Source organism: Zygotorulaspora mrakii, chromosome 3 (genome assembly GCF_013402915.1).
Source record: "Zygotorulaspora mrakii chromosome 3, complete sequence".
In the NCBI taxonomy this organism is placed as follows: Eukaryota; Fungi; Ascomycota; class Saccharomycetes; order Saccharomycetales; family Saccharomycetaceae; genus Zygotorulaspora; species Zygotorulaspora mrakii.
This window is the reverse complement of record NC_050721.1, coordinates 822,633-835,312: the sequence shown is the minus strand read 5'-3', so window position 1 is coordinate 835,312 and position 12,680 is coordinate 822,633. Positions and strand designations below refer to the sequence as shown.

Below are 12,680 nucleotides of genomic sequence, written 5' to 3'. Positions count from 1 at the left end.
GAAGCGTTGCTGAGCGTGAATTTGGAATAATTGTTGAAATTGATGTCTGAAGGCGTGATCTCAAGTGATTCAGCGAATAATGGTGCTCTACAGGGCTCAGCACAGGTTTCAAACGCACTTGATCAACAGGCCACATTAAAAGATAAATTCTCTAGCCTGTTCAGCAATGCGATGGAAAACAATCCATATTTCGCTGCTGGCGGTGGCTTAATGGTTCTGGGTACTGGGTTGGCCATTGCTCGTTCGGGACTTATAAAAGCAAGCAGGTTGCTATATCGTCAAATGATCGTTGATCTGGAAATACAGTCAAAGGATAAATCATATGCATGGTTCTTGCAGTGGATGTCCAAATATCCTCAAAGGGTGTCTAAGCACCTTTCAGTGAGGACCAATTATGTACAACATGACAATGGATCCGTAACAACTAAATTTTCGCTTGTTCCCGGGCCTGGTAACCACTGGATAAGGTACAGAGGTGCCTTCCTTATGATTAAACGAGAGCGCTCCTCCAAAATGTTAGATCTCACTAATGGGTCTCCATTCGAGACTGTAACTTTGACAACGCTATATAGAGATAGGCACTTGTTCAATGAAATTTTAAATGAAGCCAAAGATATAGCATTGAAAAGCACAGAAGGTAAAACAGTCATTTACACGTCTTTTGGACCAGAATGGAGAAAATTTGGGCAACCCAAAGCCAAAAGAGCGCTACCATCGGTTATACTCGATCAAGGAATCAGGGATAATATTTTAAATGATGTTCACGAATTTATGAAAAATGGAAAATGGTACTCTGATAGAGGCATTCCTTATAGAAGAGGTTTCTTGCTATATGGCCCACCAGGATCAGGAAAAACTAGTTTTATACAAGCTTTAGCAGGTGAACTTGACTACAACATCTGCATTCTAAATTTATCGGAGGGAAATTTGACTGATGATAGGCTTAACCATCTAATGAACAATATGCCAGAGAGAAGTATATTACTGTTAGAGGATATTGATGCTGCATTCAACAAGAGAGCCCAAAGCGGAGAAACTGGATTTCAATCAAGTGTCACATTTAGTGGGTTGTTGAATGCGCTTGATGGTGTAACATCATCAGAAGAAACCATAACTTTTATGACCACGAACCACCCCGAAAAGCTCGACCCTGCAATCTTGAGACCAGGTAGGGTAGACTATAAAGTATTCATTGGCAATGCTACTCCCTATCAAATTGAACAAATGTTCCTCAAGTTCTACCCTGAAGAGGAATCTCTCTGTAATAAATTCGTCGAGGCTGTAACGAAGAGAGGAATCACGGTAAGTACCGCGCAGTTACAAGGTCTCTTTGTAATAAATAAGGATAAACCTGAAATGGCTCTGCAAATGATTGATACCATGCTCAAATCACCAGACAACTTTTGACTCTTGTACATATGTAAAGTTCTATAAATGTGAGGATTATCCCTCCAAAACTACATCCATTGCATTTTCAATATGGTATGCCATGACTTTCCGCGATCCGTCATTTTTGGCCTGCAAATCAGCCTCCAGAAGCACTTTACGAAGGAGTTCCTGATAGCCACACGAGAGTAACATGGTTTCTGCTTCGTTTGGATCACCCTCCTGATTCGGCCTGACAATTTTTTTTAGCTGTCGAGTAACATACTCACCAACATAATCTCTAGTCATAAGGCAAACCAACACATGTACCAATCTTCCATGGGCGATGTTGAGTCGTCATCACCTCCATTCTCAAGTATTTGCACACGCATATCTGTGGTAGAGACAAATAAAAATGGGTCATGAGAAACGAGCGATGAAAAAGGGCTTTATGCTCTTATACTCACATCAAGACTTCAGCACCGGTACCCAATCGATTGCAGGATGAGAGCTAGGCTCACTTGTTTCGTCCAGGACATGGTCTCAAGAAGTAAGACCTTAGTATCGTATCTTGAGCTTATTTCCTTTAAAAATTGAAGATACAAACAAGGTATTGCTCGTTAGCTGGCTTTTTTTAGTAGCATCTCTGCTGCACTTCATCGTTGAGTAGTTAGTCCAACTCAATCCTCATTTGGGTTTTGCAAATAACAAGCAAAAGTCCAAAAAGTAGTGATTGGCTACGGATATGCCCTCATTGTGGTCACTTACCATCTACGCAAATTATCTATGTTTTAGACTGTAAATAATACAGGCCAGTCAATTGAATGACTAAGTCGATAATTGCTTACCTAATTCAACATGAGTAGCGTATTTTCAATTATTCACTTCATTGCAGTATCGTGTTATAGCGAAAAGGCTATGAAACCGAACAAGGGCTAGCTGCAGTACTTAACGTCGCCTCACTTCTAGATAGAGATTGAGGAACGCCGCTTCTTCGAACAAGCAATTGAAGTCTAGAGCCAAAACCAATTAGGCTGTTCGCTTTGATTAAACTGTCCCTGAAGGGCTTATCTTGCGCTTCACGGCAAGTGTTGGATAACTTTAGTCCTTTAAAATGTTTACATTTGCTAACTCCACAGAAACGAGATAGATAAGCAATTCCAGCTCAAAACACTACCGAAAATAAGATTTGTTGAGGAGATGAACTTATTTGCTGGGTGTTTAGTGTTTCATATCATGGAGCTTCCAACTACCTTTTGGATTATTATATATCTGTACGAATTCTGCTTTTCTTAGTGCTGTCACGGGAGACGCGCAATGGCATCGGCGGCTAAATTATATACCAAACCACTAGAAGTAGAATTAAGAAATGTTTTCTTTATCTTTTCAAATCGATATCAAGAGAATTCTCTGCAAGATGAACACAGGCTTTGGCAACATAGTCGAAAGTTACATAACCACGACAAATCAATCGGTACTAAAAGAAACCTCGATGTTTCAGCCACCAAAAAGGACAATAGAAGACAGTTTGAGAGATTTAGAATTCTTTGTGTCAGGGCTATTTGATAGTAGAGGTGCATTTTTACCAGATAGGCATTCCAATGCAGAACACTTAATTGGTGATTCGCAGTCGGGTAAAAACGGTGTCTCCCAAGCTGCAATAAGGGAGAGAAATGAGGTGGGACTAAACGATAGAAGTCGTAAATCCCCCTTTCTCATCCCATCTCACATTGATATTCCTGTTAAATCAAGATATTTTGTAATAAAATCGTTTTGTCTTGAACATGTAACAGAGTCATGTGCACATGGCATATGGTCTTCAACATATTATGGAAACAGGAGACTTTCAGAGGCTTACAGAAGCAGGGATCCAAATGCGAAAGTATATCTTTTCTTTTCAGTAAATGGTTCCGGTAAATTCTGTGGAGTAGCCGAGATGGGATCAGACTTGCAGGATAATTTAGATACAAGCATATGGACAGAGCACAACGATAAATATGGGAAGGCTTTCAGAGTCAAGTGGGTCATTGTGAGGAATATTCATAATAGATTGCTAAAGCAACATTTAATCCCTTCAAATGATATGAAACCTGTCACCCACTCAAGAGACACCCAAGAAATTCCTGAAATGGTGGGTGTTTCAATGTTGCACACCTTTCTGTACAATAGAGCCGATGTTGGATCTTTCTTAGGAGAAGAATGAGCTAGCTTGTAGATGCATATCTCCAAATCGTGGAGTTATGCCATATATTCGTCTTCGCCCATACGCAGCAGCGCCAGGCAAAAGTGAAAATACATTTATTGAAAAGAACTTCTCAATCAAATTGAAAAAGAAGGGGTTTTCTTTAGGGAACCGAACAATAGTCGAGAGCTCACATTCTCGAACTTTCAGGTACTTTAAACATGTTACGTAATAGCTTTCCTAGAATATCAAAACGTCAATTCAGTCGTTTGTCAAGTTTACGGGCAACAAATGCAACCTCTAAAGAGCCAACCAAGCGTTCCCAAAATGAAAATAGGCATTTCCCATTATCTGAGGCTCAAGCTGCATATCTAGATCGTGTTGTTCGTGTAGATCAAGCTGGTGAACTAGGTGCTGACTACATTTACGCAGGTCAGTACTTCGTTTTGTCGAGCAAATACCCTCATTTGAAACCTGTTTTACAGCATATGTGGGATCAAGAAATACACCATCATAAAACGTTTAATAGCTTACAGGTCAAGAAAAGAGTTAGACCTTCTTTATTTACACCTATATGGAAGCTAGGTGCCTTTGTAATGGGTGCTGGAACAGCCGTAATTTCTCCACAAGCAGCAATGGCATGCACTGAAGCAGTAGAAACGGTAATTGGGCGTCATTACAACCAACAGCTTCGCTGTTTAACGAATCAGTTTGATTTAAAAAAAGCGAATGGCTCAGTTTCAGTTCCTCCAGAGGTTAATAGTCTCACAGAAACCATTAGGCAATTTCGAGATGAAGAACTGGAACATTTGGAGACTGCTATTGAACATGACTCAAAGAAGGCTGTTCCTTACATGTTATTGACGGAAGGTATTAAAGGGATCTGCAAGGCTGCAGTTTGGACTGCAGAGAGGATCTAACTCGTCTGCCTTGATGTTGAAGTTCTTAAGGCGCAGTATATAATGAAGAAAAACGTCTAATGAAACAAAAAAAAAAGAATATAGCTGCTTAATGATTTGATGAAATGTCTTATTTCGATCTCTTTTTATACTAGCCCGTCGTACAGATTTAAAGAGCTAACGATTGAGGGGTCAACTTTCGAACCCTCTCTAAATTCCTCTAAAGTAATGTACCCATCCTCATTCTTGTCCATAATACTAAAAATTTTTTTAACCCTCAGTTCTGGTGTTGCCTCATCATCACTTAATTTGACCATCGAGCCAATCATCTTATATATACTTGTTACAATAGTCAGCATTTCATCATATGTTATGTACCCATCATGATTCAGGTCGTACAACTGGAATGTCCACACCAGTTTTTCCTCCAATGTGCCTCTGGAGGTAGTACTCAGCACAGTAATAAACTCTTTGAAATCAACAACTCCACTATTGTCTTTATCAAATACACTGAAAACGTGTGTAGCAAACTCTTCTGGGGAACCGAATGGAAAAAATTGCTTATATATTTTGATGAAATCTTCTCTCGTCAATTGCCCACTTGGACAATCTCTCAGAAATCCTTTGTGCCACTGTTGAATTTCTCTGCGGTCGAAATATGTTGACTGTCTCAGACTTGTGAGGTCATCCTTCGATAATTTAGATGCCTTGGCTCCCATCGCGAGAAATCAGTAACTAGCGTTTTATGCAACTTGCGCAAAGTCTATTCTATATTATCAAGGCTGTTGATCTTAAACTGTGTTTTTATCTGTGTGTAAGAGAATTCGGAGCCCTTTTTCAGAACCCGAAAGGAACTGATTGAATTTCCATATACTGGAGTTGAAAAAAGCCAATGTGCGAAATAATTTACTGACTAGGAAGAATAGTTGACGCGACCAATGATTCTTGTTCCTGATTAAAGCTTTAATCAATTTGCATTCGCAAAGACAGATTACAATGAGTTGTAGCACATTCTTGGCCATTGGTATATAATTTCCCTTCTACTTGTAAAGAGGTCTGAAACGACGGAAATCTCACTGGTGAGAAGTGAAGCGATGATTCTGACTGCTCATTTGCTTGGATTAGGAGAATTGGGCTCAAACAAATGGAACTTGGCGCTATCTTCTATATAAGATGGCATAGTTCTTCATTATATCATTCCTCACGTTCAGCGAAGTAGTTAATTCACCTCACTATCCCTTACTTGAACTTGCCACCATGATGAAATAGGATACAAGTACCTAGGTAATAATAAAGAGGCCGCGCTGGTTCTGATTTTACATCGATTAAGGTAGATAAACCTTTGGTCAATTGAATTGGCTTTGCTGCCTCACCTTTTCAGTTATATAAAGTATGCTTCAAAAGAATGAGTTTGTGGAAGAGAACGGTGATCGAGATGGCCTCGGTATCAACGGTAGTGGGTTCACTGACGATATAGACTTGGAATCGAGGCAAGGTGATAGTTTTGAGAAATTAGGCCAATCTGAGAGTCTAAGAGGTGAAGTGTTGGATGTGTTAGATGATCAAGTTGGCGATACGGGAAAGATGCTTCTATACCCTGATATAGGCTCGAAGTTCCCATTTAAGACTTCTGATCGAATTTTGGATGACATATTGCGGGATATATCCTTTATTAATTCAGAGGAGCATAGCATTTTGTATTCAGACTTGCATAACGGTGTTCTCCGCTTGCCTGTGTTGAACTACTCGAGGAGAATAGTCGACATGCAACCATACTCATTAGGAACATTAGTAGACCAAGTTGTCCTGGAAAGCAAATATGAATTACCCTCCGTTTCTTGTCCGGAACACAATAAATTGAATGTCTTTATGGGTGTCTTAATCGATCGGGTGAAGCAGGAAAAGATAACGCCAGAGACGTTCATTGATTCTCAAATTTACCATATAAAAATAACTGTAAAAACTAGAACAATTTTGGAACAGACAAAAAAACGATTAGGCTTGTCGCGTTTCCATATGATTGATGAGACAGATTTACATCCTTTCGATAAAATGGATCTTTTAACGTTTGATTCAAACAATCCCCGCCTGATAGATTACGCAATATATGTTTCTGAGGACACAAATAAATTAATTTTAATCGAAATTTTTAAACCAGAATTCGAGAAAGTAGATGCGGAACAATTATGGTCGCAAGATGCGATCAACAATCGATATGAAAGGGCATGCCAAAAGTTTGAATCACTAGATCCGAGTAATGTCGTATGTCCTGCTGAATGCATAAATACGCTTTTCAAAATATTCAGAGGGCCATTGAATCGTACAAGCGCCGAAGAACCTTTGAAAACAATAAACTCAGATAATGTAGTGCTGAATTCACACATAGATCCGAAGTGGTTGACAATGAAGTATGATTTCAGACTATTTATGGGAAAAAATGAAGAGACCGGTGAAGAAGTTCCAGAATACGAGCCTCCTGATTTAACCAATTACTTAAAGGATTGGAAACAAAGAAAGCTGAGAGAATCCTTTATCAGAAAATGCATTGAATTAATATTTTTAGGGAAATTTTCTGTCAAGTTATTAGTTGGCGAAGAATTAAAGAAAGTTCCAAGAGTAATACGCGCATTCAACATTGTTCAAACGGCCTACACAACATCACCTTGGTTTCATACTTTGGAGGAGTATAAATCAATCTCCGGAGATCCATCTTCAACGCTCGATACAAATTATCACTTCGTGAATCTTTCAACATGTCATTACTATGTTGACCGTGATATCATCAAAAATTATGAGACCCAATGCGTTTTGGACTCAGAAAACATAGGTATTTATTTTGATGCTTTGACTTTCATTGCCAACAGAAAGGGATCATTTCAACTGATTGCGTATTGTGGTAAACAGGATGTTGTTGGGCAGGAATCTCTTGACCATGCATTGAGATTATTTGGCATTGATTCCAAAGAAATAGACGTTTCTACAATTAATGATTCAGTGTTGATAACAATATATCAAACTGAATCATTGAATCATTCCTACCCGAACAAGCATTCAGATTTGAAAAACGCTCTGTGTCTCATAGCAAAATATAAAAATTCGCCAAAACTTAAGTTTTTAGCGGATTATGAGCCATACAAGCTTGTTTCAAAAGCATACGATATTTTAGAAGTGGACCAGTCCGTTGACGAAGATGTTATACAAACAGCATACTCAATAAAGGCAAATGATTCCCCCGGTCTAAAAATAGACTGTGATAGAGCTCTTTACACAGTTGCTATTCATAAAAAAAGCTTGTCTCTATTTGATTTTCTAATGGTTCAATGTCCAGAATTTGAAGAATACTATGGTTCATCAAGACTTTCTTACATGGAAGCATTGGAATTACTTCAAATCAATGAAAATGCTAGCGACGATACCATCTTGGAAATTTTTCAAAGGAAGTGGTATGCTGAACACAATTTTGAGTCAGATAATTTTCTGAAATTGAAAGCCGCTTTGACAAGAATTGGACTTGAAAGAAATTCCAAATTCATTTTGCATTTTATTAACACTGGTATTATTGATGCCAGTTGCCTTCCTGCTAATGATTGGCCTATTGGTTTGAATAATATTGGTAACACTTGCTACCTAAACTCTTTGCTCCAATATTATTTTTCTATAGCGCCTCTGAGAGAATGGGTTCTGAATTATAATAGTACCATAAAAGATTTGAAATCGAATGGTCGAAACACTTCAAGAAGAATTGGCGGCAGAGAAGTCAGTGATTCTGAGGTACAAAGGTCAATTTATTTCATATATGAGTTAAGAGATTTGTTTCGTGATATGATTCATTCAAAGGAAAGATGTGTTACGCCAAGAGAAAAATTGGCCTTCTTGGCTTTCGCACCAAGTAGTATGATTGTGGACTTGAAATTACTTTCAGACTCAAATGATGATGAAGAAAAGTTAAAAAGTAATGGTGCTCATGCCGATCATGAGGAATCAGCACCGGTGAACGGAGAGGCATCCTTGATAGATTTTAAAGATGAGGATAAAGATGAAAATATGGAACTTCCATTAGATGAAACAGAAGAAAACCCACAATGCAACGATAATACAGTAAACGAAAACGAAGATATCAATATGCTCGATCTGGAACAGGAAGAAATGGGGAATAAATCTCCAAAAATTAGCCCCGATCAATTAGAAAATGCACTTGAAATGGGAAGACAACAGGATGTTACTGAATGCATTGGAAATGTGTTATTTCAACTGGAAAGTGCATCCTATCCAATAAATCTCGGTGAGGATAATGAGCAGAATGATCTTGTGAAAGAGCTCTTCTATGGTAACATTAAACAAAATATCGTTCCTCTAAACATTGAAGCTGGGGTACGCACAAAAATCGAAAGGTTCCTTTCATTATTGGTCAACATTGGGGATCATTCAAAAGACATTTATGATGCACTTGATTCATATTTCAGTGATGAATATCTAACGATGGAGGAATACGGAGAAGTTAAAAGAACTTTAGCTGTTACCGAATTCCCCACCATTTTACAAATTCAAATCCAAAGAGTTTACTATGATCGTGAAAGATTCATGCCTGTGAAGTCAATTGATCCTTTGCCCTTCAACCAATTGTTGTATATGGACAGGTATACCGACACAACAGATAAAGTTCTCTTGGAGAGAAAGCGCGAAACCGAGGCAATGAAGAAGGAACTACTCCAGTTGAAGAAGCGTCAGAAGGAACTGTTAAGCACAAATGAACTTGGGATTTCAAGAAAAGCGGCCTATATAGAGACTTCTAAAATTCTGAAATCTGACATACTAGAGTCTCAAAATATTGAAATCACCGGAAAAGATGAACTATTTCAAAAATTAAATGGTTTCATATCAGAAGTTGATAACGAACTAACAAAACTTTACCATGAAATCCAGACATTGGAGTTGAAAATCCCTAAACAGTTTGACGATTTCAAAAACCTAGCATACTCCTTGTTTGCAGTTTTCATACACAGAGGGGAGGCAAGTTATGGTCACTACTGGATATACATAAAAGATAGCTACAAGAATGGCATTTGGAGAAAGTACAACGATGAAACCATTACGGAAGTTCCCGAAAGTGAAGTATTCAATTTTGCCTCTGGTAATACAGCTACACCGTACTTCCTCGTCTATGTCAAAAAAGGCAACGAGGCGGATATCGAACCATTGAAAAGAATAGTACAACAAAACATATAGATACATATAGAGGCATTCACATTCTTCTGCTGACTATCCCTTTCATTAAATCTTTCAGAATAATCGCGTTAAACGGTATTGTTCTTATTTTCAGAATTCTTACAGATCGTAGGTTCGCCAAAGTTGCGCCAAATTTCAATAAGAAATGAAGTAAAATTAGGTACCCACCTGAAATCCTTTAACAAACGATTAGGCGTTGGCGGTCAATTCGTATTGGGAGGGCCTTTGAAAAGGAAAAATGTCAAATCTGCAGCGTCGTAGGGTAAATCGTGTTGATTCCACCGAAAACAGTGAAATCCAGGGGAACAATTATGATGAATCGTCGTCAAAGAAAGTTGCGTATGATCCAGAAGAAGCCAAGATCACTGAAAATGTCAAAATACCTAAGCTCACATTGATGGAAGAGGTGTTGCTGCTAGGTTTGAAAGATAAAGAAGGGTATCTTTCATTTTGGAATGATAACATTTCATACGCATTACGTGGATGTATACTCATTGAGCTTGCATTGAGAGGCAATATTAGAATCATGGATGACCCTTCAAGGAAGAGATACGACATCTCCGAGAGATTAATCGAAGTTGTGGATGTGAGCAAAACTGGCGAAGTTTTATTGGATGAGACTTTACAGTTGATGAGAAATGATGAGCCATCGACAATTGCAAATTGGATTGATTTACTAAGTGGTGAAACCTGGAATCTATTGAAGATTAATTACCAATTGAAACAAGTCAGAGAAAGGCTGGCTAAAGGTTTAGTTGATAAGGGCGTATTGAGAACAGAAATGAAGAATTTTTTTCTCTTTGATATGGCAACTCATCCCGTTACAGATTCAGGCTGTAAGGAAGCTATCAAAAGGAGAATATTATCCGTCCTAGTCTCTAGAAACATGGAGCTTAACTACAATGACTATTTTCCAGAAACGACATCGTTCAAACTGATCAGGACAATTGCATTAATATGTGGATCTTATCGTGCGAACGTCTTGGAAAATATTTTAACATCTCTAGACTATGAAAAGAGGGATAAGGCCATCTCCAGAGCCGATGAGCTGTTGGAACAATTCTCGCAGTATCCATTTGTATTGGATAATCAAAGTGAATCGGGGCTTTCAATCAATTTAAATAAGGAAGTTCAAGAAGAGATCGAGTCGCATAAAAATTCTGCATTACAGTTAGAAGTAGTGGCCGGTGTATTTGAAGTATTTTCCAGAATGGATATGATATTATGAAAAATGGCTTACCAAATTCTCAGAGAAATTAAAGACAGAGTGAAGTTAATTTTTCATCTTTGTATAATAGTTGATATAAAAGTATATGTTGAATAAAGAAGAACATTGAACGGCACGCAGAAAGAATCGAGAAAAATCTCTTGTGTGTTCACTTCGCCTCAATCATTTGAGCAAATATGGACGTTAAAAAACCTCCAGCTCCATATCTTTTGATATAGTACTTTAGAACACTAGATTGATGATACATGGAATTTGGAAACTTCTTAATCGAAGTGATTTCATTCACAAAAGTATTTACGAGAGATCTTGATGGATCATTGTGGGTATCTCCACACGATTCCCACCAAAATCCGCCTGCCAATTTCATATCTTTGATATACTGAGTCTTGACACTAACAGAATCAACGTTGTCGTAGCCAACAAAAGTTTTTGACTTGGGATTGAAACAAAAAGCAGAAACGTAATCGGGATCAAATACTTCATTTGAACCGCCCAAGGGCAACTGGTTGTATAGCCAAATTCCTGTCTCTCCATCAGATCCGCCACTGACACCATGAAAAGCCTTGTCAATAAATCTAGTATCTGTCTTATTCGCGGACACCTTTTTGAACCCTCTACCATACGCAGCCATTCCCAAGGTAATTTTCTTGGAGTCGACTCCAAATTTCTCAATCATTTGTGTCACTGCCGCATTACCGCAGAGACGTTCATCGCTACCCGAAGAGTGTGAATATTTGTATAGCATGTCTACCTTTTCATTCTGGGGGCCGCTGTCATAAAGATTACTATGGTATCCTGTAGTTTCTGACCATTCTCCATAATAATCGTAGGTCATCATGTTCCAAATATCAATGTGCTTGTTCATTTCCACTATGGGCATAATATTCAATTTTTCAGCAAAGCCTGGTGTTGCCATGGATAAGTGAAACCTATTATGATTACCAGCAGAATGGCCACCAAATATATCAGATTCCAAATCGTCAAGTTTTCTTCTGAGATTTTGCACTATTTCAAGATATTTCTGTGGTTCAAAGCCATCATCCTCCGGAAACTCCCAATCCAAGTCAATCCCATCAAATCCATACTTGAACATAGTATCAACGCAAGAATCAATGAATTTATCAAACTTTTTCGCATCTCTGACAACTTTGGGAAATTCCTGACGATTTGACCATCCACCGACGGACATTATAACTTTGAAGTCTTTTGCGTTCTTATCCCCTAAAACATTGGAATGGCGTAAAAAATTCAATTCTCCAATTAGTCCCATTGGTAAATTTTTGGCATATAGCTCTTGGTCCACATCTTCGCGGTTTAATTTATTCAATTTTATTGCCAAAGGTTTGTATATATCCATTGCAAAATCAGACCATTCATCACTAGACTTCAGGGTACCAGTTTCGCCATCAACCAAGAAAAAAGAGTAATAGATATGAGATACTTGTGACAAATTTATATCATGAGGATAATGCAAACGCGGCGAATAAGGTGACCAGTTAGAATAATAAAGCCCACAGCTGTACCCATTTTCATCATCGATACTCATTCTTGAAGCATTTCTTTGCATATTTGCATTCGACTGAATATGATCAAGAACCTTTTTTCTCAATAAAGGCTTGAACAGCTTCTCATGAAAGCACATCTCCGCGAGGATGCTGATTAACACAAATAAAACGACACTGATGTGGATTGTCCAAATCATGTACTCAACTAAGCACAGTAATCTTTACGATTAGCCTTAGAAACTCTTGACGTGTGCAAGGAACTGAGCGAGATCAAA

The 12,680-nt window shown here is 38.3% G+C and overlaps 8 protein-coding genes across 8 annotated transcripts; 5 read left to right on the top strand and 3 right to left on the bottom strand.

The window, feature by feature from the left end:
• Positions 1–42: 42 nt before the first annotated feature.
• Positions 43–1,407, top strand: BCS1 (bifunctional AAA family ATPase chaperone/translocase BCS1; the record flags this gene model as incomplete). Its single annotated transcript, XM_037287910.1, has 1 exon — positions 43–1,407. One exon carries the CDS (start codon positions 43–45, stop codon positions 1,405–1,407), a length of 1,365 nt encoding a protein of 454 aa, XP_037143805.1.
• A 36-nt stretch (positions 1,408–1,443) lies between these two features.
• WIP1 (Wip1p) lies at positions 1,444–1,674 on the bottom strand (the record flags this gene model as incomplete). Its single annotated transcript, XM_037287909.1, has 1 exon — positions 1,444–1,674. The coding sequence occupies one exon, from the start codon at positions 1,672–1,674 to the stop codon at positions 1,444–1,446; it is 231 nt and encodes a 76-aa protein (XP_037143804.1).
• A 1,060-nt stretch (positions 1,675–2,734) lies between these two features.
• On the top strand, positions 2,735–3,568 carry PHO92 (mRNA-binding phosphate metabolism regulator; the record flags this gene model as incomplete). Its single annotated transcript, XM_037287908.1, has 1 exon — positions 2,735–3,568. One exon carries the CDS (start codon positions 2,735–2,737, stop codon positions 3,566–3,568), a length of 834 nt encoding a protein of 277 aa, XP_037143803.1.
• A 200-nt stretch (positions 3,569–3,768) lies between these two features.
• On the top strand, positions 3,769–4,467 carry CAT5 (putative monooxygenase CAT5; the record flags this gene model as incomplete). Its single annotated transcript, XM_037287907.1, has 1 exon — positions 3,769–4,467. The coding sequence occupies one exon, from the start codon at positions 3,769–3,771 to the stop codon at positions 4,465–4,467; it is 699 nt and encodes a 232-aa protein (XP_037143802.1).
• Positions 4,468–4,592: 125 nt separating this feature from the next.
• On the bottom strand, positions 4,593–5,165 carry FRQ1 (frequenin; the record flags this gene model as incomplete). Its single annotated transcript, XM_037287906.1, has 1 exon — positions 4,593–5,165. One exon carries the CDS (start codon positions 5,163–5,165, stop codon positions 4,593–4,595), a length of 573 nt encoding a protein of 190 aa, XP_037143801.1.
• Positions 5,166–5,838: 673 nt separating this feature from the next.
• Positions 5,839–9,672, top strand: UBP2 (ubiquitin-specific protease UBP2; the record flags this gene model as incomplete). Its single annotated transcript, XM_037287905.1, has 1 exon — positions 5,839–9,672. The coding sequence occupies one exon, from the start codon at positions 5,839–5,841 to the stop codon at positions 9,670–9,672; it is 3,834 nt and encodes a 1,277-aa protein (XP_037143800.1).
• A 238-nt stretch (positions 9,673–9,910) lies between these two features.
• VPS74 (Vps74p) lies at positions 9,911–10,900 on the top strand (the record flags this gene model as incomplete). The annotated part of the gene is made up of 1 exon (XM_037287904.1): positions 9,911–10,900. One exon carries the CDS (start codon positions 9,911–9,913, stop codon positions 10,898–10,900), a length of 990 nt encoding a protein of 329 aa, XP_037143799.1.
• Positions 10,901–11,048: 148 nt separating this feature from the next.
• On the bottom strand, positions 11,049–12,602 carry CTS2 (putative chitinase; the record flags this gene model as incomplete). Its single annotated transcript, XM_037287903.1, has 1 exon — positions 11,049–12,602. One exon carries the CDS (start codon positions 12,600–12,602, stop codon positions 11,049–11,051), a length of 1,554 nt encoding a protein of 517 aa, XP_037143798.1.
• Between the last annotated feature and the right edge of the window lie 78 nt (positions 12,603–12,680).